The sequence below is a fragment of the Desmodus rotundus genome, chromosome 12 (assembly GCF_022682495.2).
Source record: "Desmodus rotundus isolate HL8 chromosome 12, HLdesRot8A.1, whole genome shotgun sequence".
Lineage (NCBI taxonomy): Eukaryota > Metazoa > Chordata > Mammalia > Chiroptera > Phyllostomidae > Desmodus > Desmodus rotundus.
The window spans coordinates 88,008,707-88,036,703 of record NC_071398.1 but is presented as its reverse complement, the minus strand read 5'-3'; the positions used below and the strand labels follow the sequence as shown (position 1 = coordinate 88,036,703).

The following is a 27,997-nucleotide window of genomic DNA, read 5'->3' as shown; positions in this document are numbered from 1 at the left end:
GCACTAGTCAAAGGCTACCAGAGTGCTTTACCCTTTGAGAACAATTTGTTCACTCAGAAATTAGAAGTGTTTGGGCCAATAAATCTAAATTTATTTTGTAGTAGTCATTTTTCTTAATGGAAGTGTTTTCCAGATGTTGCCTAAGTCTAGTCGTCTGGGCTCTCTTCCAAGAAATGAGGAAAGTTTGATTTCATAGGCTGTCACTGTTGATTTTGTCTAACCTTTGGACTAATTGGTTCATCTCAATGTATTTGCACTGATATATAAGACTTCCAGGACATTGGAGAAATTCATCTAACCTTTTATGGGTAAGTGTCAAAGTTAACTTGCTTCGTGGAATGAAATGCGTTTTCAGTTCAATAGAGGTAAACCTTATTAAAGGTATTTGAAAAAGATTTGTGAGGACAGCAGTCAGGAAGTTTTGGAAAAGCTCACATTTATGCAATGCACCTGTTGGAAGCTTGTAAATTTATATTGAGAGTTAAGGGAAAGTTGGAATTCTAACTCCTGTGTTTATTAAATTAAATTTTACTGAAGCTGGCTATTTTACCCCCAAGACAGGATTTAAACTTTGCATTGTAAGTATGTGCTTTAATTTGAATAGAGTTTTAAGATAAGTTTGTATTCTGTTGGGGGGGAACGCTAAAGAATTATAATGTTCAATAACATGATTGAGATGGTGACTTGATTTCTTCTGCATGAGATTCAATCCAATGGTCAAATATTTACTAGAGAATTAAAGCTGATTGCTTGCAAAAGTCTTTTTTCAAGAAGGGGATGGCTTTATCTTCAAATTGCATTTTAAAATTACTGAGACACTCTATGCAGCCCAGACATAAACTAGTGGTGAGATAAAAGAGTCGTTTTCTGATACTTTTTTTTTCTTTTCAGCAAAGGCTCAGTACCTGAGAACAACCATGGAGTGGAAAATGCTTCCCGTGTACTTGTTGCTGCTTTCTGTTTTCTTGATTCAGCAAGTTTCTTCTCAAGGTACCTTAACTATGAAAAATAGTTTTATTCCACAAACATGGCTGATCATTCAGTTCTGACTTTTATGACAACAAAAGAAATTTCTAAAAATGTGTATTGTTTAAGTGCAATGCAGAATAAAAACTTATAATCATGTAAAACATATGGAACATATTTATAAGCAGTTTGAAATTTTCAATTTTTCCCCTGGATTACAAAATTTTTCGAGATGTTTTGAGCTTTCCTATAGAATATTTTTGTACTCATTATTCCCAAGCTTCTCCCAAAAGTTAAAAAATATACAGATGTTGCTGGAAGGACACAGTATTACCTGATAAACTGATAAGAACAGTATTTACTAGCATGTAATTCTTATCCATGTGTTTACAAAGAAATTTAATCTCTTACCTAAAATAAATTATTGATAAATACCTTACTTTGGCATAATGTAGATATCATGCTGCAGTGAACATCTGCAAGGTTTGAAATGGCATTTTATTAATCTTGAAAATGCTCTCTCTTCCTTATAAGGACCGTTCATCCACAGATGGACTTACCCAGATGGGAATGTCACTGGGTCTTAGGTGCACGGCTGTTATGGTGAAATCACATTGATAAAATAGACATTTCCAGTAAAATAATTAAAATTATCACGAACCTGAGGGAACCGCTTAGATAAGAAGAGATGGAAATGCACCAAAGCAAACACAAACATTTCGTGAGGGAAGGATGACTGTCCGGGCACCTCCAGACACTCCTGTGCTCTCAGAATAAAGTTACAGGGTTCCCCACACTGGGGGCATTTCCTAATCCACCCTTCCTTCGTAACAGAGTCGCTTGTTCACTGAAATGGTTTTGCTTTCCTCTAAGTAAATGCATTTAAAACCAGTTGTTAAAATGAATAGCAAGAGTAGGACAGACATTTAACCTATGAAAATAAATTTTCCTGTAAAGACATTTGATTTCCTATTCCAGAAATCTGCGAACTGTGACAGAAGAACCTTCTGATGTTGTCTTGTCTGCTTGTCTTGCCCTCTCAGCTTCTTCCCATTCCCATTTCTCTTTATATATATGTGTTCATATACATACACTATTTATGCCTTTTTCTCAACCTCTTCCCATTCCCTTTTTTCTTTATATATATGTGTTCATATACATATGCTATTTATGTCTTTTTCTCAACCTCTTCCCATTCCCTTTTCTCTTTATATATATGTGTTCATATACATATGCTATTTATGTCTTTTTCTCAACCTCTTCCCATTCCCTTTTCTCTTTATATATGTGTTCATACACACACGCTATTTATGCCTTTTTCTCAACCTCTTCCCATTCCTTTTTTCTTTATATATATGTATTTATATACACATGCTATTTATGCTTTTCTGTGTGTATTCTGCGCATATGTATGCAAAAACTTCTGAAACTTGTCCTAGTATTTGCTGTTTTATTTGCATATTAAGACTTTAACTCTCCTGGACTCATCATTCTAAGATATTTTTCAGTGTGTTTCCACGTCTCTCTATGGATTTAAGACATTGCACCTGCCAATTTCTACTCCAGAGATGGATTTGGTTGTTTTGAACTGTCTTATACAATAATTGGTGACTTGATTTCTTCTGCATAAGATTCAATCCAATGGTCAAATATTTACTATAGAATTTAAACTGATCACTTTTAAAAGTCTTGTGTCAAGAAGAGGATGGCTTTATCTTTACACTGTATTTTAAAAGTTACTTGATTTAATAGAAGAAACCTGTGGTCATCTCTCAGGGAGGTTCTCTAGGTGTTTTCCAAATGACTTTGAAAATATATATGAGGATAATTATGCTTTTGTTTTGTTTCACCCAGAAGAACTCTGTTCATGACCTTTGTATTGATGTCTAGATGCTATTTCAATAGTCATCTATTTGGCAGTGGTTGTAACCATCTGAATCCCCCGACACTTAAAGAACCCAGTCATCCCCACCAATTAAAAAAATGAAAAAGGAAGCCTAGGAAAGTTAGAGCTGGTGTAACCAGCTTGCTTTAAACTCATCAAAAATAAGAGGCACTGTGATTGGCTGGAACAAGTCGGGCTTCAGAATCATACACATCCAGTTCTAGATGGGCTGTTGACTTAAGAGGGCCATATAATTCAATCATCCAAATCAGGACACTTCTGAGAGCGGAAGAGGTCAATTTGAATAAGTAACAGAACTGTAATACATGCATAGTGGATCTACTCACTAGCTGGGTGCCCTTGAGCAAATTATTAAAATTTCAATGTTTCGGCTTTCCTACCTCTAAAAAAGGAGGTAACCATATCTCTTGACAACATTACCATAAGCATTATTCTAATGCATGATTCGGTGCCCAGCACAAAGATGCTCAAATACTGGCAACAAGCCATCACCTAGCAGCAGCATGGAGCTGCAGCTGGCACCGCCCTCCCGGGACGGATGCACGGCTATTACTTGGACTGATTTTCCAAAGAGTGTTGCTCTTCTCAGTCTAGTAAAAGAATAAGGAGGGTCTCATAAATGATCAGGCCAAGATCCCCTGGGCCTATTGTTATCAATTCCAACCTTTCCCAATAGACAAAATTCTCTCTCCCCAGATGGCTTTGTCCTGTCAGACCTCACCCTTTCTGTGAAGTGGATTGGCCATGTTTACGTTATATTGTATAATTTTAGATATGTCAAGCTGTGCAGGGAGATGTGGGGAAGGGTATTCTAGAGATACCCCCTGCAGCTGTGACTATAACTGTCAACACTACATGGAGTGCTGCCCCGATTTCAAGAGAGTCTGCACTGTGGGTAAGTCCTGAGAGCCGCTGTCCCCTCCTCTGTCACGCAACCTGTCCTCCAGAGTCCCCTTGCTGTGCTGCGTTCACCCTACTTCCCTTCGTTTTGCTCAAGCGCCTTTCCCTTCACTTGCCTACCTGTTGCCGTGTGCTGCGCCTCAGGAGGGTGTCGAAGCTGTCGGGAAGCCTGACAGTGTGTGAACTTGCACAAGAATTTTGATTCGAGCCAAGTAAACGTCTAAATAGAGGGTTAGCACTCTGGCTCCAGAGTCAGTAAGTAAACAGTAGTCAGATGTAGTTGCTTAGTGGTGGAGCCCTTCCGTAATTTCATCAGAAGAATGCACGGACATAAAATGATCTTGTCTGTCTAGCACTTGATGTTCTTTTTTATATTGACGTGTTTCTAATCTACCTGAAAATGGCCCTTGAAAGATGAAGAATTAGAGTTTAATGACGAGTTTCAGTAAATACCCAAAGGGTCTGAATTTTCAAGGAATGGTGGATAGTATTTCACTTGAATGTGTTTTGGGCCATTTTGTTGTCAACATAAAAACATTTCATATTTAGCTTGTGAAAATTATAATTAAAATTGCTTCAAAGTTACTTTTGCTTTAGCATTTGCTTGTGAAGCTGATAAGTACACTGTCATACAATGTGTGTGTTATGTAGGTGATTATGTAGGTGTGTCGAATGGGCCTCGGTGGACTCTCGCCGAAGCTGTTTCTGGTATGAGCCGGCCTGTCTTACACAGTCCCGCCCTGGGTTCGGCTGAAATCTTCCACCTCGACACTGTGCCCTCTTTGCCAGAACGAAGGTCTCTGCATTATAATTTTGAGCTGCACCATTGGCCCGCTTGGAATATATTGTTGTAAAGTGTGAACATTAAATTGACATAATATCGATTACAAAGCAGTGGTGTGAGGAGGAGAGCAGACGGAGGGTTTTCATATGAACGGTGATTTATCATTGAGACATTTCCCAATCTTCCGTTGTCCATTCATGCGAATGACTCAGGTAGCATTGGGGTTATCTCTTGGAGCCTTGACGGGCAAGAAGAATTTCCCTGAACCACCACGTTTCTTACTCGGGCTGTCTCCACCTGGGACACCACCCACGTTCCAAATTCTAAATAAAGGCCTTAGAAAGGCGCTTTTGCAGCCCTGGTCAGCTAGAAGGTGGGCAACGGCTCTCCACACAGGGGTGTGGCCGCATGTCAATAATCTGTGATGTTTTGTTTTGCTCTGGGTAGAGCTTTCCTGTAAAGGCCGCTGCTTCGAGTCCTTTGCAAGAGGGAGGGAGTGTGACTGTGACTCGGACTGTAAGAAGTACGGCAAGTGCTGTCCGGATTATGCAGCTTTCTGTGAAGAAGGTAAGCATCCCTGGGCCAGCCAGCTCTTCTGGGAGCAGCTGGAGCTGTGCGCCTACCTTATCTCCGCTGACGATGTCTAACGCAGCGCCTCCGAGGCCTTGATTTTACTAACACATAAGCTATTTCATAGTAACTTTGTTTCAAGATGAACTAAAGAAGGAAAGCCTCTTCCAACAGTGCTCCCTGGCTCAGCCAGGCTCAGGGAGCGCAGGCCCTCGCCGGCGAGGGGTCAGAGAGGGCGGGGCCTGAGTGTAAATGCATTTTTCTTCAGGTGTGGCTCAGTTGTGGGTTCCATCACTTGATGGTTTCTTGTCTCACCTGAATGGTGCAGACCCCACAAGGTCCACTGTCCTTTGAGCTATCAGTGCTTTCGACAGTAACGTTTTTCAGTGTGTGCAAGGAGGGAATCGACACTTTCAGCTTCTTTGAACTAGTAAATTTATGAATTAGTTTAAGGCACTACATTTACAAACCAACGTACCAAGGATTTGTTAACTGTCCACTGTATGTCCCTTCCACCTTGTTGACAGCCATCTCGAGTCTCTCTGCAAGTGCCTGTGCGTGACAGTCCCACCCGAAAATCTCTGGTTCTAGGGTCCGAAGGAGTACTCTGAAAGTGTAATAAAACCCTCTGAATTTTACCAAAAAGCCACAAGATTTAAAAAATATATTTAAGCAATGGATTCCTTTCTTTTACCAAATGTTCGTTCTTAAAGCCTGTTTTGTTATAACAAGAGTGTTTGTGGAAGAATGTGAAAATAAGCATTGTTTGCATAACCGTATCATTTTATTTAAACACGGCTGCGCCTCCTGCTTCTTTCAAATGGTGGGGGAGAAACAGGGTGGAAAACTGTTTAGCGGCAGAGCGGAGGGACATTTCTTCACTGTCCAATGTTTTCATTGGAAAGCGTTCCAAAAATAAGGGAGGCAACACCCTTGTAATCAAAACCTCAGAGCGCAGAGTTCCTGCAGCTTCCAGAAGGACCCATGTGGGCGGGACGTATTTACTCACTGCCCTGAGCATTGTTTTGGCTGTGAGACAGAAAATTAAGAATGCATTTCGGGCAGAGGATAGGTGGGGAGTGAGGATGGTTAGAGAGTGATGAAGTATTGAAGAACCTGTTCAGGAAGAATATGCTTTATGCTACTAAGTGGTTGGTCAGATTGCCTGAGGTTAGAGGACTCGGTGGAAAAAACTGATGAGGGTAACGCTTCATGTACAGAATTCAAAGATAGCCAGGGTCCCATCTGGAACCCCCCCACAAAACGAACGAACAAACAAAACCCAGCCAGAGCTTCAGTACTTTAAAAAACAGCAACCAAATTATCTTGTGATTCACCACGTAGCTGTCTCAGGATTGCTAGAGACCCTGCTTGTAGGCATCTGTGTATTTCAACATCTTGACATTTCAGCATGGAAGGGATCAGCTGTCCAGCTATGAATGTGGGTGAGAAAACAGTCCAAGTGGTTAAGTGTCTTGCTGAAGACCCCTAGCTAGTAGTACATGGCGGGACGCTTTCTCAGACTGAGTACTTGTTGATTTTGCTGGGGGGGGTGGAAAGAGGGATCAGAGAGGCTGTCATCGTTTCTAGGACACTGCAGGAGAGAGGTCTGAGGCACCTGGGAAGTAAGTGCAGCTGGATTTAGGACGAGGACCCTCTGCCACCCGGGGCGTCCTCGCTGTTCTCTGCTGTCTGATCTTTCAGAAGTCCTTCTCCTTTTCTCCTGGTTCCTAATGATCAAACCGTGGCTTCCCTTCTAGACGGGAAAAGAGGTGGGCAGAGGGGTGGCACAAAGTTTAGAAGAAACCCCTAACAGCTGCGTAACTTGGGGAAAGGTTTTGAGAGAAGCATCACGTGAAGCTGTGGAAGTTTCACAAGAGGAAATATTCATGTAGAACTTTCTGTAATTAAAAAATAACTGAAAGGTAAATTGACATTTATTTTAGAAGAGTATGAAAATAACACAATGTAATTGTCGTATTCCCCGCCCACAAGTAGTCATTATTTTGACCATCACGGAAGGCAGGCCCAAGGGATGGGGTTTAGAGAGTCGAGTATTTTTAGACAGACACAGACCTCCAGAAATCATCCAAGATAAACATCTCCGTTTGCAAACAAGAAATGCAGTTCCAAGGGGATTCACCCATTTCCCCAGGGTCGCAATGGTAGAGCCTGGGACTGGAATTCTTCTGACTCCTGCACCTTTGCTCCCTGTCATAACTTACGCCCACTCGGGAACCAATATTTTATAGCGATGTGCCCTCAGAATTCATTGGTTTCAGGTCATTAGTGTTGGCTAGAGCCTGCCACGCTGGTGGTCACCAGCGTGTACTCTGGAAGCCCGATGCACCACGGCTTTCTCAGTTAAGGTGCTGACGCGTGTGAACAGATGTTAACCCACCTGTCTTGCTTGGCCTCAGTGCATAATCCCACAACACCGCCGTCTCCAAAGACAGCGCCTCCGCCTGCAGGAGCCCCTCCGCCTGCAGGAGCACCTCCGCCCGTCAAATCAACAACCAAACGCTCACCCAAATCCACAGACAAGAAGAAGACTAAGAAAGTTATAGAATCAGAGGAAATAACAGAAGGTAGGAAGATGACAGATGGAACAAAAGGTTGTTTCTGAGAAGGAATAACCTTTAGGTGATGGCTCTTTTAAGACTCCTCATAGAACAGGGTCACCTTGAGTCCTTAAGACTCATTACACTTTTTGTTTACTTGTTTGGAGTTGAAGTTTAAGCTAAAGTATCAACCCTACTCAGATACTTATTTTCCTTATTTACTGAACCCAGTAAGGGTCTAGGTTAAAATAATCATAAGAAACAATTCTAAATGTTACAAAAAAAACCCATGATTTTTTTTTTTTTGCAGAATAATTACATTCTGCTGAGACATGAGAAAGTTATAGTTATATTTCTAGTGGCTGTGCTAAGCTCAAGTGCCTAGCTTTTCACTGACAGATTAGAAGGGCAGTGGACCATGTTACTGATAAAACCAGAACACAGACACTTATAGACCAGTGAACAGCATTTTTCACTGTATTTGGACTGGCGGTTCTTTTTTGCTTTAAATCACAATTGGTGTGATCAACCTTTTTATTTGATTTGTAGAACATTCTGTTTCTGAAAATCAAGAGTCTTCCTCCTCCTCTTCCTCTTCTTCTTCAAGTATTCGGAAATTCAAGTCTTCCAAAAATTCAGCTGCTAATAAAGAATTAAAGAAGAAACCCAAAGGTTTGAGCATTGATAAAGATCAAAGACTATATCAATGCCGTAACAATAAATCCCCTACAAGTATATGCGTGTGGGTAGAGTGATTTGAGGATGTTTCAGTATTTGGGCGGGGGGAGCGGGTATATAACTTTGCAAGTTATTTTAGAAGATACCAATGCAAACTTATTATAGGAAATTAGTTCCAAGCAGCTAAGAAACTGCTCTTTAAAGCAAAGGTTAAGAAGATGCTTAACAGAAACTGTGGACCCACAGGATGGCGCCAAAGATGACTGTGGTTCCTTCCACCTGATACCGTTTCCCATTCTTCTTCCTCTACCTTCCTTGTGTTTTCATTTTCCCTTCCCCAGATTTCTTCTTTAACAAACACTTTTTATATACTGCTTTAAAATGCTAATTTAGTAACTTCTCATACACCTTTCTGGGAAAGACAATATTCTTCTCTGCATTTTTACAGGTCTTCTTTATTTTCCTAATACATTAGGTGTCCTATCTGGCTGATTTTTCTGTAGTAGAAAATGAACCATAAAGTAGGCTATTGCCTCCTGAAGAGAGGTCCCCTTTGCTCTGCTTGTTATTTCCCGAAATTCTAAACTACATTCTCTTTCTCCAGGAAATACTGGATTTTGGATACTGGAGTTTTAAAGAACTATTCCCCGGGTGGTTGTGATTTTCCCGGAAGTCTTCTCTCTAGCTGAATAGCCAGATCTTTAATCTCTGAGTCATCCAGACAGTTCTGCGCACGATGGAAATGCAACATGTGTCTGTTAAATGGAATTCATCTCAGTGAAATGCCCCTTGGGCGCTAGTTCCTCCCTGGGGCAGCTACTATGGCAGATCCTGTTAAGTAGGGTCTCCTCGCCAGACCTCTTGGGACTGGGCAGAGGAAAGAGAACAGCAGCCCTGTGTTTGGAAATGAGGCTCAGCAGGGAGCATGCGGGGGACTGGAGCATCCTTGGATGTAATTGTAGAGGCCTCTCAGGGAACTGATGCACACAGTCTACGAGATGTTGGAACTAGGTTTCCAGGAGGCAGGAAGGGGCACTGAGCAACGAGGACTACACCAGTGAGGAAAGGGAAGGCCCAAGAGCTTTCACGTAAAGACATGAAAATTGATCATACTGGAATTTCAAATGTGCCCCTTGTTTCCATGTGTTCATTGTATAGTTTTACTTGTGCCTTTCCTTCCTTATCTCCTTCATGCCCTAAAATAGCCCAATAAGAGAGCTTCAGGATTTAACATTTTACAATAAATTAATAGACATATTAGAAGTTGGCAGCCTGCCTAGGGACACAAAGCTAGTCAGCGATAAGAAGGGGATCTTACATCATTATTAAAGACAAGAAAATTCCCCCGAAATAAAACATGTTATTTTTTCCTCCAGTAAAAGATAACAAGAGACAAGCTCCTAAAAAGAAACCTGCTCCGGAACCGCCAGTGGGAGACGAAGCTGGAAGTGGACTGGACAGTGATTTCAAGCCCACCTCAAGTCCGGACCTGCCTGAACCTACCACCCCAAAAAAGCCTGAACCCACCACCCCCAAAAAACCTGCTCCAGCTTCTCCTGAGACACCTGCTCCAACCATCTCAAAGGCCACTCAACGCAGTCAAGTTACCACGACCTCCAAGGTGACAACAGTGACAACAAATTCTAAACCCAGTCCGTCACCTGCCTCTGAAACGTCCAAAGAGACATCTTCGACAGCCAGTGAGGAGACAACGGTTGAAACTAAGGAGACTTCTGTGACCACTAAAGAGACTTCAACCAGTGCAAAAGAGAAGACTACCTCAGGCAAAGAGACACGAAGTACAGAAACAACATCTACTAAAGATCTGGTAGCCACGACAGTTTCTGCTAAATCTACAACTGAAGTGGAAACTACAACCAAATCTCTTACTCCCACCACCACTCAAAAGCCTTCTCCCACCACCACCCCCAAAAAGCCTGAGCCCACCACCCCCAAAAAGCCTGCACCCACCACCCCCAAGGAACCTGAACCTACTACCCCCAAAGCACCTGAACCCACCACCCCCAAGGAGCCTGGACCCACTACCCCCAAAGCACCTGAACCCACCACCCCTAAGGAGCCTGCACCCACCACCCCCAAGGAGCCCGGACCCACTACCCCCAAGGCACCTGAACCCACCACCCCTAAGGAGCCTGAACCCACCACTCCTAAGGAGCCTGAACCCACCACCCCCAAGGGATCCAAACCTACTACCCCCAAAAAGGCTGAACCCACAACCCCTAATGAGCCTGCACCCACCACCCCCAAGGAGCCTGAACCTACTACCCCCAAGGCACCTGAACCCAACACCCCCAAGAATCCTGCACCCACCACCCCCAAGGAGCCTGAACCCACCACCCCCAAGAATCCTGCACCCACCACCCCCAAGGAGCCTGAACCCACCACCCCCAAGAATCCTGCACCCACCACCCCCAAGGAGCCTGAACCTACCACCCCCAAAAAGCCTGAACCCACCACCCCCAAGGAGCCTGCACCCACCACCCCCAAGAAGCCTGAACCCACCACCCCCAAGGAGCCTGCACCCACCACCCCCAAGAAGCCTGCACCCACCACCCCCAAGGAGCCTGAACCTACCACCCCCAAAAAGCCTGAACCGACCACCCCCAAGGAGCCTGAACCCACCACCCCCAAAAAACCTGCTCCAGCTTCTCCTGAGACACCTGCTCCAACCATCTCAAAGGCCTCTACTTCTCCCACTCCCCCCAAGAATCCCGCTGCACCAACTCCTGACTTTCCTGAAGAACTCATAACAGAGGCTCTGGAAAACAGTCCCACGGAGCCTGCTGTACCTATAACCAAGGCTCCTGCAGGAACCAAACCTGAAATGACTACCACAGTGAAGGATAAGACAACAGAAAAAGCCACGCAGACCACAACCAAAATTACAACTGCTACATCTAAGAGTACAACAGTAGATACAGCCACGCCAACAGAAGAAAAGGCTACTGAATCCAAAAAAACTACTACAACTGTGAAGGTAACCACCACCACAACCAAGGATGCCACGACAGCATCCAAAGTTACTCCTAAGGAAACAACTCCTGCTTCCAAGGTGACGACTACAACAAAAAAGACAACTACTACGACTGAAGAATCTATGAATACACCCGAAGAAATGACGACATCAGAAGATACAGCTACTAATTCTAAAATAACTCCTAAACTCCCAAATCCAACCAAAGCACCCCGGACACCCACTTCTACCAAAAAGCCAAACACGACACCGACAGTGAGAAAACCAAAGCCGACACCGTCTCCTCCGAAGATGACTACATCCACTGTGCCTACACTGAACCCCGCCTCTTCAGGGAAAGCCACGCCCCCAACCACCGCCAGCTCTCCTGGAGCTCCCAGTTCAGAAGTGGTTGAAGAAAATCCAAGCAGCGAAGATGCAAATGCTGCCGAAGGAGAAAAACCTCTTGTGATCCTCAGGCCCCAGGTGTTAACTCCTACTATTATTCCAGGCTCTGATCTCATAGCAAGAGGCCCCAACCAAGCTATTGGCATCAACACCATGCTCTCAGGTAAAGAGGATCAGTGACTCTCATTTTTTAGAGTTGGTCATGTTAATATAATTCTGCCAGAACTGGAATGCCCTGATTTAATATCATGTATATTACCTAGAACCCTGAACTTGTTAAGTTTTACAGCTTCTCGCCAGGTAAGCAGAGGACTAATCACAGTAAGATTATTTAATCTTTGGAAAATGGAGTAATGTCCTATTGTTAGGAACTTAGTGCGTCCACAGGCAGAGAGAATGTACAGAATGCCAAAAATATTTAATTGGGAGTCTATCCTTAAAAGAAAGTACAACGCAAAGCAAAAATCTGCAGTGTTGTTCTTTTCCAAATCAATGCCAAAGGGCAATCAGAATAGGAAAATGGAATGTTATGTTGAGATCAAGTAAATAATAATTTACTTGAAGATTAGTTAACGTGGCCTATTCCAATTCTTCACTCCTTTAAAAAAATTTTTTTTAAAGCTTTTACTTATTTTTAGAGAGAAGGGAGGGAGGGAGAAAGAGAAGGAGAGAAATATCAATGTGTGGTTGCCTCTAGCATGCCCCCCACCCCAACACAGGCATGTGACCTGACTGGGAATTGATCCAGTAACTAACCCCTTGGTTTGCAGGCCGGCACTCAATCCACTGAGCCACACCAGTCAGGACTCTCACTCATTTTTATATACTTTTTGAATAGTATCACCTTTAAGTAAAAACAATTATGAAATATATCACTTCTTTCATCTGTGGAATTTGCACACTTCAAACTATATACCCTTCAAGAGCTTGGAAAAGGGTGAACAGAGGAAATGGAACTCTGGGAGGAATTGAAAAAAGCCAACCCTTTTCTCATTTTGTATTGACTTAACTTTTTGTTCATTTGTTTTAGATGAGACTAATTTGTGCAATGGTAAGCCGGTAGATGGGCTGACGACGCTGGCCAATGGGACACTAGTTGCATTTCGAGGTGAGCTATGCACACACCTCTTTTTCTGCCCATCATTTTGCTCTGGGCGTTCATGAGAACCAAAGCCATAGCAGATGGTAGCTTGGGTTGAGCTTTCTGAAGGAGAACCTGATTAAGGACATTATCTCACACAACTTAGGAAAACCTGAAGAGTAATTACTAAAATCATTGGATTAACAAAATTAGACATATGAGAGTAACAAAGAGCTTGAAAAGACACTGAGTTTTCCTACTCTTAGGAATTAAAAGGCTAGTTCAAATTTTACCTTCTTATCAAACAGATGACATCGGGACTTGTCTTCCCCGCTCTAACTGTGCTTGAAAATAACCCCCTGATTGTGTGTACTCAAGTGCCCCACTCATTGTGGATGAGTCACCTGTCCTGCTTTCTTAGACTCAGACTAAATCTGAAAGGCGTTCAGTCACAGGCTTGCTCAGTGGAGGCTGAAATGATTTTAGTAGTCCTTCCACTGTAACTCCTTAATTCTGAAAGATAAAGAAATTGAGAGAAAATTGACTTTCTCTAAGTCGCAAAGTCAGAAGGCTCTTTTTGGAGAAACTGAAAAACGAAAATATTTCCAAGGTTATGCTACATTTCAGATTTGAGAAGGTTGTACCCTCCGAGGTGTTCAAACACTGCATTCTGCACCAGCACAGTTCTCACTGAACTTCTGGTCAGACAACGCTTGTCAACCCATTCAATGTTTTCACAAAGATTAAAAATGTTTTCACTTTGCTTTCTTTTGGATAGGTTCTAGTATTCATTCAGCTTGTAGGTTGATCTATTGCTTTCAATTTTAGGTCATTATTTTTGGATGCTTAATCCATCCAGCCCACCACCTCCTCCTCGTAGAATTACTGAAGTTTGGGGTATCCCCTCCCCCATCGATACTGTTTTTACTAGGTGCAACTGTGAAGGCAAAACTTTCTTCTTTAAGGTAAGAAAAGTATCCTTCTGAGAGAAATCAGCAAATAATTATTCTTTATTATAAAGACAAATCAGCTTGACCTCCACTTCAGAAGGATTTCCATATTTTAATGAACTCTTCTACCATCAAAATTTAATAAAAAGTTAACCACAATTTGGTAACATTAACGGCCAACTTATTCAAACACTGAAGTTAAAACTTTCTCCCTATACTTAAATCTAAGAATATATATATATATATATAAATTTCTAACCTGTTTTCCCAAAGCTGTTAACATCATTTCCTCTTTTAAATTATCAGGATTCTCAGTACTGGCGTTTCACCAATGACGTACAAGACCCTGGGTATCCCAAACAAATTGTAAAAGGATTTGGAGGACTAAATGGAAAAATAGTGGCAGCTCTTTCAATACCTAAATATAAGGAGAGACCTGAATCTGTGTATTTTTTTAAGAGAGGTATGTGTTACATAATCGACATTACACAACTTTCAAGAATTGATTTGCCAGGAAAATTTTATTGAATATTTTCACTTACTACTGAAAATGGAGTAATGTTTACTGTCAAAAGACATCTTTAAAGGCTGGATCAAAAATTTTCAATAAAGAAAAATTGAGGGCACTAAGACGTATTTACATCTCCCAACATGCAAACCAAAATTTCACCTGAGTTTCTGGTCATCACATAAAGAACATCATCATTTACTTTCACACAAAGTTAAGTACACAGTTATGCTGTCTGTTGGCTTTATTCATTCAAGTATTTCAAGATGTAGTACTCAGTTTCAAATGCCCTTGACTAACTGCTGTTATTGATACCTATGCATCCTTTGTGAAAAATACTGTTTCTCCCACCTTGTAGAAGACCTTTTCCATATTTTTGGGGGGGATTAAAATTAATTCCATTTACATATGGTTTTCTAACACATGACAGGTGGCAGAGTGCAGGAGTACACTTATAAACAGGAACCCAACAGAAGGTGCGCTGCACGAAGGCCTGCCGTGAACTATCCCGTGTTTGGAGAAACCACACAGGTCAGGAGACGTCGCTTTGAACGGGCTATTGGACCTCAAATGCACACCATCAGAATTCAGTACGCGCCCATCAGAGTCCGTTTCCCAGACAAAGGTAATGCTTCTTACTGTGCTGAAAATTCTTACACATGAAACAGATGTAATAGAATTTCTTATAAAGTAAGGCTTATTAAATATAGATACTGACCAAACAACCCTAATACTTAAACTTATTATTGATGCGAAACATCAATTTGCCTCAGTGAGTGATCAAAGATCAATACGCTCTTTTTCTGTGTGGGTAAGGAATGCAGCTGGAATGTTTGTGAATTATAATAAATACCGTTTATCAAGTATCTCTTACCAACAACATTATATACAAAAGTGTAACCCTTGAAACAGTGGTAGGAGTAGGCCTTCGCACCGTGTTGGAGAGGGCCAACCCAGACCAGCCAGGCCCGACTCTAACAGCTGCTCTTCCCAACATCCCCTGCAGGCTTCCTGCACGATGAAGTGAAAGTGGGTTCACTGTGGAGAGGACTGCCCAGCGTGGTTACCTCAGCCATATCACTGCCCAACATCAGGAAACCCGACGGCTACGATTACTACGCCTTTTCTAGGGGTGAGTTAAAATCCGAATAGCTTCCCAAAGAAGTGCTCTAATCTCTGAAACACAAATGTAATCAAAACAAACAGGCCATGTGTGGAATGGTAACTGAAGGTGAGAAGTTAAACTGTAGTATTTATGGACAGTATTTTACTTCTGTTGTGGGTGGCATTTAGTGGAGGCCCTGCTTGCCACAGTCACGCAGATCCACGTCATTACCCGGTCCGTCAGATCAGAGAGAAGGTCCTGAGCAAGTAATTTCATTCATTATATTATATTACCTCAGGCACTTTTCACTGAAAAATCCAGAAATCTGTTATTCTGTCTACATAAATGACAGGAGGAAAAAAAAAAACAAGCAAAATATTATTTTTAAAATTAACATGGTTTTCTCAGATTTTCACTTTGAAAAATGAGAGTTAAACCTAATTTTACTAAAAGGTGGTGAAAGGTCAACTTGTCAAGACAACTGTTTTCCTTTTTGTCAGAAAGTTCAAATTAATTAGAAACATTTCTGATAGAAAATGATAAACACTGCCTTTGAGCAGAATAATCAACATAATCTATTTTTAATTTCAAGTGCTTTTCTCCGTTTAATTAATGAAACGATTTCTCTCTTCAGATCAACACTACAACATCGATGTGCCTCGGAGAACAGCCAGAGCCGTCACCACCCGCTCCGGGCAGACCCTATCCAACGTCTGGTACAACTGTCCTCAGGCCGACAAGCAAAGGAAGAGACAGTGAAAACGAAGAAAAGAATGATACGTTTTGACAATGAAAACAAAAAAGGATAAATTTTGACATTGAAATACATTTTATTAATAAAGAATGTTGAGATAAGCATACCAATTTAAATACAAAATTTTTCTAAACTCCACAATCGTAACACTAACACGGACTGAATAATCTTATTCACAGTTATTACAGTGTATAGGACATTTAGTTAATATTTCCTCTATTTATTCCTCCTCTCCCTCCCATTGCATGGCTCACACCTATGAGAGAAGAAAGAAGAGTCAAACTGAGCGTGTCTTTTACGAAGTCAGCCCGAAGCCAGAACATTCACTTACCCTAGTTCATTCTAAAATGTGTTTTCAATAATTATTAATTTAAACATTTCATGTTTTCAATACAATTAGATTAATATTTTTATGACATGCATGCAATCTGTAAGGGTTACACTAGAAAACATAAAGATATTAAAACTTTACATGTTTTAAACCAGCGAACCAAACCCAAAAAGCTTTATTCTGTTGCATAAACTGTAACAGGCATAGACACACCAAATGAACACATAGCACTAAAATACTTCCGCTTTTCTAAATATTAGAGTTCAAGGAATAAACAAATAAATAGAAGCATATATTCATTACACACCTATGGTATACATATGTGTCTACAAGACGTTTATAGATTAGTGAATATCACATACTCAATGCATAATTATTTAATCAATTCTTACAACATTAGAAAAAAACAAGATACAAATTGGAAGCTTAAGGATTAGAAAAGTTGTCCTGTTTATTAGCTTCCCACATCACATAGTCAGTATGTTAGAAATTTACCTCTCTGTCTGTTAAACTGACGGCCACGGACGCCTTGTCTCAATGTTGTCTGGAGTCTCACTCGTCTGAAAGGCTTTGGCTGACTACTGCTCGTATCTAAGATGAAAAACATTAAGACACAAGAGAGCAAGTCAAAAACCAAAAAAGCCGTCATAATGGCAAAAACTGAATGCAGGGATAAAATGCAGAGGAGTCCATTTGTTTTCAGTATTTAAAAGTTTTTTAAGAAGGAATTTTTAACAAAAAGGACAGAAAGAAAAAACTTTGTTTGGAAAAATAAGTTCTTGACTTTTTCATTCATTCACTCAACGAATTTAAAATGTACTTGGTGCCTATCCAGGTATCACACATGTGCTAGGATCCTGGTGAGGAATACAATGGAAAATAAAAATAGGAAAAAGCCAGCCCGTTACAATACACCGCAAGTCACACTGGACTCTTCCCCTTCGCAGATGCCCACACTCAGTCATGAGAAACCGTTCCAGCTCTCCTTTAAACACAGATCCTGAGTCCAACCTCCTTTCACAAACGCAGTCCTACGGTTCTGTCTAGAACGTCGTCTTACCTTGAATGGCTGCAATATCCACCGCATTTTCTGCTTGTTTTTGCCCACTACTCATTTTCAGCCCCTTCGCCACACAGCAGCACGACTGACACTGCTAAGTCTTTAAGTCAGAGCAGGTCACTGCTGTCTTAAGCCCCCCAAAAGCTTCCTCTGCCATGGAAGTCAAAGCAATAACAATGGTCTACTGGGTTTACCCCCCCCCCCCCCACCGCTTCTGCTGCTGCTCGTCTCTCTGCCCTTACTATAGTCCAGCCACACTGGCTTCCTTGCTGACCTGGAGCAAGTCACGCTCCTGCCTCACGGACTTTGCGTCTGCTACGTCTCTCATCCTAGAACACCCTTTCCCCACACGACTGCATAGCTTCCCTCCCCAACCTCTTTCAGGTCTTTACTTACATGTTACTTTCTGCCCTGGCAGGTGTGGCTCAGCAGATTGAGCTCAGGCTGTGAACCAAAGGGCCACCGGTTCAATTCCCAGTCAGGGCACATGCCTGGGTTGCAGGCCAGGTCCCCAGTGGGGGACACATGAGAGGCAACCACACATAGATGTTTCGCTCCCTCTCTTTCTCCCTCCTTTCCCCTCTCTCTAAAAAAAAATAAATAAATAAAACTTGAGGTCCTAATTTCATATTATACTGTAAAAGGGAACAAGAACAATATTTTTTCATGCAAGCTCTAGTAAGATGTAACTAGTTCCAATTCTGTTGATAAAAGACAATTCTCATGGGATGCCAGAATATAATTGGGGGCATAGAACTTCACTAATATTGTATTATTTATTTATTTAAAAAAGATTTTATCTATTTATTTTCAGAGAGAGGGGAAGGGAGGGAAGAAGAGAGGGAGAGAAACATTGATATGTGAGAAAAACATCAATCATTTGCCTCGAATGCCCCCAACTGGGTTACTGGTCCGCAGCACAGGCCTGTGCCCTGACGTGGAATCAAAATGGTGAACTTTTGACTTGCTGGCCAGTGCTCAGTCCGCTCGACCACACCAGCCAGGGCTATTATTAGCTTTTTAATCCTCATCCGAGGATAAGTTTTTTTTTTTTTTAAAGTATTTTACTGATTTGAGAGAGGAAGGGAGGGAGGGACTGAAGGAGGAAAGGAAAGAGAGGAGGAGTGGGGTGAATAGAGTGGGGGGAGGAAAGAGAGAGAGAAACATCAGTCTGTTGCCTCCTGTACACGCCCTGACTAGGGACCGAACTTGCTACCTAGGTATGTGCCCTGGCCAAGAATCAAACCCGCAACCTCTGGGTGTACAGGACGAAGCTCCAACCCAACTGAGCCACTTGGCCAGGGCCCTAACTGTATTAGTAATGAATGTGACGGTTACAATTTTTGAGCTTTACTATGTGTAAAGTATTGACTTATATAATTTGTGTACATTATTTCTAATCTTGGCTGTGCGGTTAGTTGTGAACGTCCGTATTTCAAGATGAAACGTGCAGTGATGTGAAGTTACTAGCTGTTAAAAGGTGGATATGAGATTGGAAACTAGAAACGTGGGCTAACAGGTTGATGTGTCGCAGAGAAGCAGCTGAGAGGGGAAGAGACCCCGAGGTGGCCATTTTCTGACTGAAAAACGTTAACAACCCAGTGTCTCTTCCACGAAACCTGGCGGAGTTTGAGAATGACCACTGTACCAATTCAATGAACACAATCCGAGTGGGTGACTGAGGACTGCATTTCTTCAGCAACAAAAGTAACTCCATACGTAAAAATTTTGAGATAGGCAAGCTGCTGTGGTATGTGAAGACTGGAGTCTCTGGAGCCCAACTCTGTGAGCTCACACTGGGCCCCCGTTCTTTGCCGGCTGCGTGACTGTGGGGGAACCCCGCAGCCTTTTAGTGCCTCAGCTCCCATGGCTACAGAACGGGGACGAGTGCTCAGCACACCAGGCCGATGTGCGCACTGAATGAGTGAATGTGCGCAAAGGGCTTAGCATATTGCCTGAAACGCAGCGAGTGCTCAACGGACGTTATTTTTAAAAAGCACTGCTGCAGAAACAATTATATTCTAGATAAAAGACATAAAATAACCCTTTTCAAAGTTAAAATGTGAAAAGTCACACTTTAAAACTGTTTCCATCAGTAAATTACAATCTTTTTTTTAAAGGCTCTCCTCCCCCAGATTCCATGTAGAACCCTAACAAGTAAGACAAGTAAAAATGAGATGCTCTGGCTCAAACAGAGGCGAGAGAGAAGCCTGAGCATGACTCCTTAGCTCCCCCCCAGGGACCTACGCCCTCAGCCCCTTTAGCACTGTTAACACAGCACAACTGGTTCCCTTTAATATGAACCAAGTTCCCTGTAATAAAATAAAATTTCCCTTTTAAACAAAGCAATTTAAAATTCAGGAAAAAAAATTATTACATTGTTACTGACGAAAGTGTCTGCTGCAAATAGGTCCGCTAAGTAAAGCTGTCAGTTCCGACAGCAGGAACTGACCTGCAGAAGAGCTGGAAGGCGGGTCCTGGCTGGTGGAAGGAAGATCTGACTCATCGGATGCCTGAACAGGCTCTTCTTCCTGCTGGCTGTCAATTTCTAGGCCTGCTTCGGAACTCATACTGAGAAAGGAAAGCAACAATTCATGAGGAAATACAAAACTAATCCTAGAGCGCATCCTGTTGTTTCCATACTCTTCGATATTGTTTACTACTTAACGCAGACAGAGCTCCACTCCACCCCCAAACTGCAAACTCTGGGACTGGTAGCCGTATGCTCTTTTTTAAAGCGCAGGGGAAAGAGAGCTCAACATGCTTCTTCCCCCTTCCTCTTCTTACTAGTACACATTCCAAACTTCCCCCCTCTTTTTTGTTACATAGTTTTTCTTTTTGACAAGCGATGTTTACATTCTTAACATTCACAGGAGGTATATTATCCAGATTTTGATAAATCTCAAAACAACTTTCTAGGAAAGTACAGTACTAAAATAATTCACAACAGTCCCAACTATCAGTAACAGACCACTAACTCAGCAGGGGCTGCAGCGCAGATGGGACAGGCTGTGGGTAGAACCCCTGGCTCGGGGGCGGTAACCCACCTCTTTCCCATTCAGAAAGCAAGTGAAGGAGACACTCTGCAGAGGTATCGTGTGGGTCAAATGACCTCTATGAAGTGACCTGCACACCGGGTACGGAATGAACGGCAGGCTGTCTTGTCAGCAGGGCCTATAACCTCCCTAAATTATGTAGCACCGTGTTAGAGCATCATAACGGACCTGCTTTATCCCCCCATACCCTAGAACTGGCCCATAACCACACTAAGAAAATACTGCTAAATAAAATCTTGGAGCTCTACCAGGGAAATGTGGGTTCTACTTCTAGCTTTGCTTCTGACCATAAAGTAGTACAACTCTTTATTTTATTTGGAAAGAATTAGGTTCCACCTTGAAAGTTAGAGTTCTCTAATACCGCTGTCCAGTAGTTCTTTCCAGTAAATTACTTATTTTGGCTTAAAAAAATGTAGATGACTTGTCATGAAATACTTCCTTTGTTAAGCTCTGCTTGTAACGCATGTGTTACACGTGTAGTCACACATGTAGTCAGGCCTTGAAAACTACTGAGAATTTCTAATTTGTAAGAAGCTCTAAAGGCACATAAATAAAGGGTAGCTGACGTTCACCTGAAAGCCCACTATTAAATGGAAAGTTGAGTCATTTCCTAATATTCCTAATTTTCACAGAAAGCCTTCTTTCTTCGGGAAAAGTTCAAGCAGTTACATTAATGGAAGGACACCAGTGATTTGAAAGAAATATTTTGTTCTGGAATGAATATTTTACGCAATTTTCAGGAAGCTAACATTTGTCTTCTGTAGTAACAACCTCTAAGTCCCAAAATATTATTATATGCAAAAACTAGTCTTTCAAAATACATGGCTCAGTTTACTTTAGCAGCAGGATGCTACTGAAAATACAGCTCAACAGATTGTCTCCTGGCTACAGGAAAACAAGTGCAAAAGTTTGGCAAGTCGAAAGCAAGCAAAAATTACAAAGTAAACATTTACCCTTCAGATTCTGCCTCCACAAATACTTCATCGCCATCATCCCCGGTTGCGGTTTCATTGGTTGTGGACAAAGTGCCAGTTGATGTGCTCACCATCGGGACCGACTGCGAGGCGTGCTCTGAAGCATCAGCGGTGGCACTCTCGGTAAACACGTTCACTTCGAAATGAAAGACCAGAAAAGCAATGAACACTTTAACTTTGTAGTTTACCTAATTTTTAGCCAAAAGATGCTTCACAAGTTTCCATTTTAGCAATAAAACACATAATCTACTTATCTGCCTTTGACACCTACCTGGAGCTGCTACTTGCAGAGGAGTGGTGGGAACACTTCGGCCACCTGACTCTTCTTCGTGAGCCAGGAAGAGGGGCGTCTCATACATCCCCAAACCTAAAGACAATTACGAGTGTTAGCGAAGGACTGAAAGAACACCAAGTGTCAATACGCGAGGTTTCTGAAAGAAAACAACCAGCAGACATACACAACTCTGTTAAAGTCCGCAGGCAGCAGCACATCAAGCAAACATCAACCCCTTAACAATGTAAATACAATTTAAACACATCCTTTAAGCTTCCAAACACTAATATAACGTATCCTTAAAAAAAAACAAAAACAAAAAAAACAGCTAAAATGGTGCTCTTATAGTTTTATACAAGCTAACTTTAGAGTACCCAACCATGAACTAGGTGCTCTGTTAGAAATTATCTATCACCAAAATGCAAGGTATTATCAGTCCCCTTTTTGCTAACACCAACCAACCAACCAACCAACCCTGAATTTCAAGGCTAACTAACTGTCCGAAAGTTACAAAGCTAGAAAGTGGTGGTATTCTAAATAAAACTTAGGGCTGACTTCCAAGTCTAGAAATTTGAATTTATGTGAAGTCAGCTCACGATTTCAAACTGGGAGAGGCACGCAGTGTTAGAACACCCTACACTGTCATGGGCAACGACATACTGCACGAATTATACGAGCACTGCAGATCGACCTTTGTTTAGGGCTTACTGAAGTAGTTTGCGTTCCCTACTCACTTATATAAAATGCTGTCACAGCTCCCCAGAAATAGAGTGGGCTATCCAAGTACCAAATGAAGATTAAAAGGTAGTTAATTCCAGAAAGAGCATGATTTGTGTCCAAATAATCCACTACTATTTCTTAATTTAGGGGTCATTTTATTCCACATATTTTTAACATTTTATTTTTCTCATTTTTAATGTTAATGGAAAATGTCTAACTAGTTTTATGCATTTAATTAGAAATGTTAAATGTCAAACCAATGAAAAATATGTTGCATTCCTTCCAAAAACTTTAAAACAGCTGGCAGTATCTATGTGTATTTACTGGTTCGAGAAATATCTCTGAATACTAAGTACATGTACGATATTAAACTAGGGGCTAGAAGAGACACAAATGTAAAAGCCAGTCTTTCTGTTCAAAGAACTCAGAACTTTGTTGAAAAGGTTAAGATTTATATGTAACACAATGTTTACTAAGTAGTAAATATATTATAGCTTTTCCCATAAATCAGTGTAAGAGTTACTTATATATCAACTTTTAACATATTTTTAAGTGCTTACTTAAATAAAAATCACATCAGAGCAGTTTATTACCAAATATATGCAAACCCAGGAGATCTAAGCTTTTCTTTGGCTGTTTACCTCCTTGAGAAGCCAGCTGGCCAAGGTCCGAGTGACTAGAACTTGTCTGCGGCATGTCTTCAGGTGGCCCAAACCGGAATCTAGGAACACCAGCAACCTGTGGCGAACTAGACAAAAATTAACTTAGGATGAAATTTAAAGTTACCCTGTTTAAACCACAATGATACGAATGAGCATAAACAAAATGGGAAGGAAACAAATTGAAAATAAAGTTGATAAAGGAATTCTTATACATTTTCAAAACATTAGCAGTCAAAGAACTGGGTAACAATGTGACTCCGTTCGCACTACATGTGATTTATGCATGTCTCGCATGTCTCGAACCTGCTAGGAATCTCCACGCAGATATCCTGAAAGCGACACAAACTGAACCGGAGCCGTAACCAGGTTAGAATGAAGTCGTGAGACAGAACTGTCTCAGTTTTCACTGTTGAGAGATGAAGCAGGTCGCCGCTCTAGCCCATTTCTTATCTGAAAGAGTTCACTAGATGACCCCCAAGGTCATGAAAAAATCTAAGATGACCAGAAACTTGTTTTCCCCCCATCCTAATAGCTCTGTCCCCCATCTTCCTGCCCACAATCCAGGATATAAAAGAGGATCGTTTCACTCTTTGCCCACTCTTACCCTTTCCTTCCTTAGCTAGCCAGCTGCTAATGTTTATGGAGTGAACCTCTATGATAACTCTCGAATATTTTCCTTTCCCATTTCAACACTACTACTTTAGTTAAGGACATTCTCTTTCAGGTGGATTTTTAGACTTACCCCCGTAGTGTTGTTGTTCTATGGGAAAATCCTGCATTCTCCTGAGCTACGCCAGAACACTGCTGAGGGGCTGGCGCTCAGAAGCTGTGTATCGGAATGAGTCTGTTTCTGCCTGGCTGACTTTAAGCAAAGCAGGGCTGACACGGACTGGCTTGCAAATTGTTAGCTGAGTGAGTTTCAAACTGGTGCTGATGCCGTGTGTTACCACATACTGTAGAACAATCAATCTTTTCCCAGTTTGGGGAAACTTAAATTCTGATCTTCAAGTACATCCTGTGAGGCCGCTAATCCCCAGCCACAACTAACCACCTACTCTCGCAGGCGGTCTATCCTTCCAGTGGAGCGGCAGAGCACAAGTTAACACAGGCTCTGGCGCCAGACAGGTCTGAAAGCAAAAACTGCCACTTCCTGGCTGGCTGACCTCTGGCAAATTCATTAGCATCTCTGTGCTTCCTTTTCTATAAAAGAGCAACAGCAACAGTGTGTCTATCTTACCCATGAGATTAAATAAACTGATTCATAGACATGCTCGTAAGTGTTAGGAATTCTTGTGTATAACTCCTGTTTCCATTAAGTCCTCTCAGATTCTTTCCTCCTGAAGTTGGAATAAATCACTTCACTTGTGTTAATGAAGCATACTGCTTATGCTTCTACTCTCCTGGACTATTAGAGTTAGAGTACTTTGCTCATATGCTGAGCTTTCATAATGATGCTACCCACCCTGACCACTGTAATTACCAACGCTTGCACCGACATGTGTGCCAGGTAATATTCCAAACATGCTGACATAAATCAATTTATTCAATTCTCACAAGTTATAAGGTAGGAACCGTTGTTTCATCATTCCCATAAATAAAACGAGGGTACTCAGGAACAGAGAACCTAAATAACTTGAAACGGCTAGGTTTCAAACCCAGGTATTCTGACTCTGAAGTCCGTGTTCTTAACCATTGTTATATTGACTCTAAATTTCAAATTCCTGATGGAAGCAACTGTATTTCATTCAGCTCTATATAATTTTCCCCCAACCACATCCTCAACCCTCCTTCCCTACCCCCTAAAACTTAGTACACAGTAGAGAAGGATTCAACAATAATGAATCAATCAAATGTAAACAAACTAACAAGAAAACAGGAAGAATCTGATCAGTCACAAAATGATCATCTTTCATCAACTTACTGAATTGCTTCAGCAAATCCATCGGTACGATGCGGCACCACAAGAGTTGGGGTACTTGGAACTGTTCTGTCTTCGTCATCAAAGAAGTGCTGCTGCTGAAACAAAGACAGAAAATGGGAGCCCCACAGGACGACAGGAAACCATACCTGACCACACAGACACTCGTGGAACCAATGAACTGGTTTGTCGTGGGGGCAGGTACTCACCATGCTACCGATTCCTGGAGTCAACTGAAGCCCACGCCCCACGGACTGTCTCCGAGTCATCTGAATTCTCTGTGTCAGAAAGGAATTACATTTGTTTTAAGAAACTAGACAATGAAACAAACACTAAACATCCATAGATATAGCTTATTACACTGGCAATAAAATAACCAAAATGTTAGCAGATGATGCAAAATAATCATCAGGATATTTTCACAGAAAAACTGCTACTAATCTTGAACTATAGAAATCATTTTTAAACAGTGCCAACTTTTTAATTATACAGACTATAATATTAACCAGCAGATGAAGATTTCATTAACCAATAAGACAAAGTATTAACCAATATTTTAAACCAAACTTTGATCATATCTTATTTCTTTGTAACTAATTTATTTAATTAATAAGTATGCTTTTGGATTTTATGGTTTAATTATCCTCTGGAGTTGAAATAGCAGTAGTAACTACAAATAAACTTTCTCAATTTAAACGATTCTAAATTGATACATTTGGTATATTTTGTGGGACCCACATACAATCTTTTAAGACTTTATATTTTCACATAATGCAATTTTCTTCACCAGTGATAGTTTAGCATGAGCTATACCGATGGGTTAGAACTCAAGACAGATAATTAACAGAGCTTTTGTACTTTTCCTCCTGTTTACACAAGAGCTTCTGATTAAGAGACGTGCAAAGAGTGCTACATGTAAAGGGTCATGCACACTTTCATTAGTTTCAAAATGGAAATTAATACGTGTGATTATAAAAACAATGAGGGAAAAATGTTAGCAGAACAGAAAGTTTCCTTTTTAAAAAACAAACATGTGCAAGATACCTTCAAAAGATACCTTCTTAGAGAAGGATACCTTCAAAACAGATGGTCAGATGCTAAAATACATTTTACATTAATTGAAATCCAAGAAAATCTTTTTCTTTTGTAACCTGTAGAAAGTGACCAGATTTTTTTGCTATCACTATAATTATTTCAACTTATAAGCAACTTTTAGTCAGCCCTGCCTTTTTAAAGAGAAATCAGAGAATAATTTCATTAAAAAATTTTATAAAAATATGCCGAAACAATGAAGAGCTCACTTAATTTCTATAATAATAATAATAATAATAATAATAATAATAATAATATCATCTAATGGAAAGGGACAAAAGTCAAGATTCTCAAAAGTTCATTTTTCAGAATGACCAGTACTTTTCACACCTGAACTGGTGGTCCCAACTCTTGAGGTGGGGCATGAATGGTCAGTCTCGGGGGCAGAGGGTGTGGTGGGCGTCTCGGTGACTGCGGTGCTCTAGGAGTCTGTCTTTCAGACGCTGATGACGGCTGTTCTCTAGAAATCTCCTGGGAAAAAGAAGACTCTGCAGTACCTGAATTTCCTTCACCTGTAAAAAGAAAGAAGCTCATTTTGAACTATTAAATTGACCACAGAATAATGTGCATAATCCCTAGAAGCATAAATCTTGCCACTAGGCCTGTTGACCTCACTAATACTTTCAGAAGGGAAGCAGTGAGGAAGGGTGGACCCAGAGATAATGGGTATGCGGCTGGCAGAAGTATGGCTTTAGGCGAGTCCCTTAACCTCTTTCAGTCCACTTCTTTGATTGGTTAATGGAACAAATGTAAGCTGTAAGAAAGGTTTCTCTGAAGATATGGAAGAACAGACATAAAGCACCTAGCCTAACACATGATAAAATAAATATTTAGTAAGTGGCTCCTATTATTTAAGTGGGCAAATTACCTAAAGGTCAGACCGCTATGGTTATCAGTATCATTCAAACAGGATGAAAAAAACTGGGGAAAAAGCCTTATATGACACTCTTGTATTTTGATTTTCCTAAATTTTGAATTCAACGGTTCTTCAGATGTCTGGGTCTTGTACATACACTGTAGAAACAACAGAAGCTATTCCCTACTTTGAAAGCTGAGTAGGACATCACAGAACTTAGTAGTTTAAAAGCCGGAGGTCTACAATCGGATTCTTGCTCTGACACATAATAGCCCTGTGACCTCGGTTAAGTTACTTGGCTTGTTCCTGTTTCTCTGATTCTATACTGGTACTTAAACCTGAGCATCTCATTGTGAGAATTAACTCAGGACAAGTGTGCATGCTCGGGAAAAGCAGTTTTGTACCATTGGCAACACACATAATCTATCCACTAACTTAATCTTATCCAGACTGGTAGGCCTATTTTTACTTGACTGTTAACAAAAAAAGAACACAACTCTCTAACAAGTATTCAGTGAGCATCTGTTACAAGGCTTGTATCTGGGGAAAATGGTGATGAACACTTTCCCTCAAAATACTTAACTTTTAGAGAAAAGAACACCTACAGAAGCAACCACATAATCGGCTCAAAAAGTTCCTACCCTAATGCGACAACAGACCAAAACCGCAAGTCATAGAGAATTTTGTCCTCCAGCTGTACCTGGAACCGCAGCCTCATTCCCTCACCCCGCCAAAACCAAGGATCAGGACGTAACTGAACTCGAACACCGGAACCCTTTCAGATGCCAGGAATGTTGTCCAGGAAGCTTTGGTGTTGATGCCCCATTGCCGTAAATGGCCAAGTTCCGGGGTCCCCCGATTGAAACATGCCCTGCCAGCACTGTTTCCCCTAGCCCCTTAAAATCCCTT

At 41.3% G+C, this 27,997-nt stretch overlaps 2 protein-coding genes across 8 annotated transcripts in view; one reads left to right on the top strand and one right to left on the bottom strand.

Moving 5' to 3' along the window:
• The first annotated feature begins 261 nt into the window (after positions 1-261).
• PRG4 (proteoglycan 4) lies at positions 262-16,164 on the top strand. 5 transcript variants are annotated; one of them, XM_053916277.2, is made up of 13 exons: positions 262-308; positions 892-990; positions 3,645-3,767; positions 5,004-5,123; positions 7,547-7,714; positions 8,237-8,359; positions 9,742-11,910; positions 12,778-12,855; positions 13,657-13,793; positions 14,085-14,241; positions 14,717-14,911; positions 15,293-15,418; positions 16,026-16,164. In XM_053916277.2, exons 1-13 carry the CDS (start codon positions 305-307, stop codon positions 16,148-16,150), a joined length of 3,624 nt encoding a protein of 1,207 aa, XP_053772252.1. In that variant the 5' UTR covers positions 262-304; the 3' UTR covers positions 16,151-16,164. The 5 variants fall into 5 exon arrangements, with proteins under 5 accessions (XP_053772252.1, XP_053772254.1, XP_053772255.1 ...); XM_053916278.1 differs by lacking the exon at positions 262-308 and adding an exon at positions 407-578; XM_053916279.2 differs by lacking the exon at positions 3,645-3,767.
• A 33-nt stretch (positions 16,165-16,197) lies between these two features.
• TPR (translocated promoter region, nuclear basket protein) overlaps positions 16,198-27,997 on the bottom strand; it is a 58,974-nt gene continuing 47,174 nt past the window's right edge. For 2 of the 3 annotated variants that reach the window (XM_024552493.4, XM_024552511.4), the window contains exons 44-52: positions 26,563-26,744; positions 25,350-25,418; positions 25,144-25,238; positions 23,202-23,308; positions 21,838-21,933; positions 21,546-21,702; positions 19,989-20,107; positions 16,972-17,067; positions 16,198-16,401 (exon numbers count right to left, since the gene is read on the bottom strand). In XM_024552493.4, coding sequence (XP_024408261.3) covers positions 16,346-16,401; positions 16,972-17,067; positions 19,989-20,107; positions 21,546-21,702; positions 21,838-21,933; positions 23,202-23,308; positions 25,144-25,238; positions 25,350-25,418; positions 26,563-26,744 — 977 coding nt within the window. In that variant the 3' untranslated portion in view covers positions 16,198-16,345. The remainder of the gene's footprint in view (positions 16,402-16,971; positions 17,068-19,988; positions 20,108-21,545; positions 21,703-21,837; positions 21,934-23,201; positions 23,309-25,143; positions 25,239-25,349; positions 25,419-26,562; positions 26,745-27,997) is intronic. The other variant, XM_024552501.4, reaches the window with a different exon arrangement.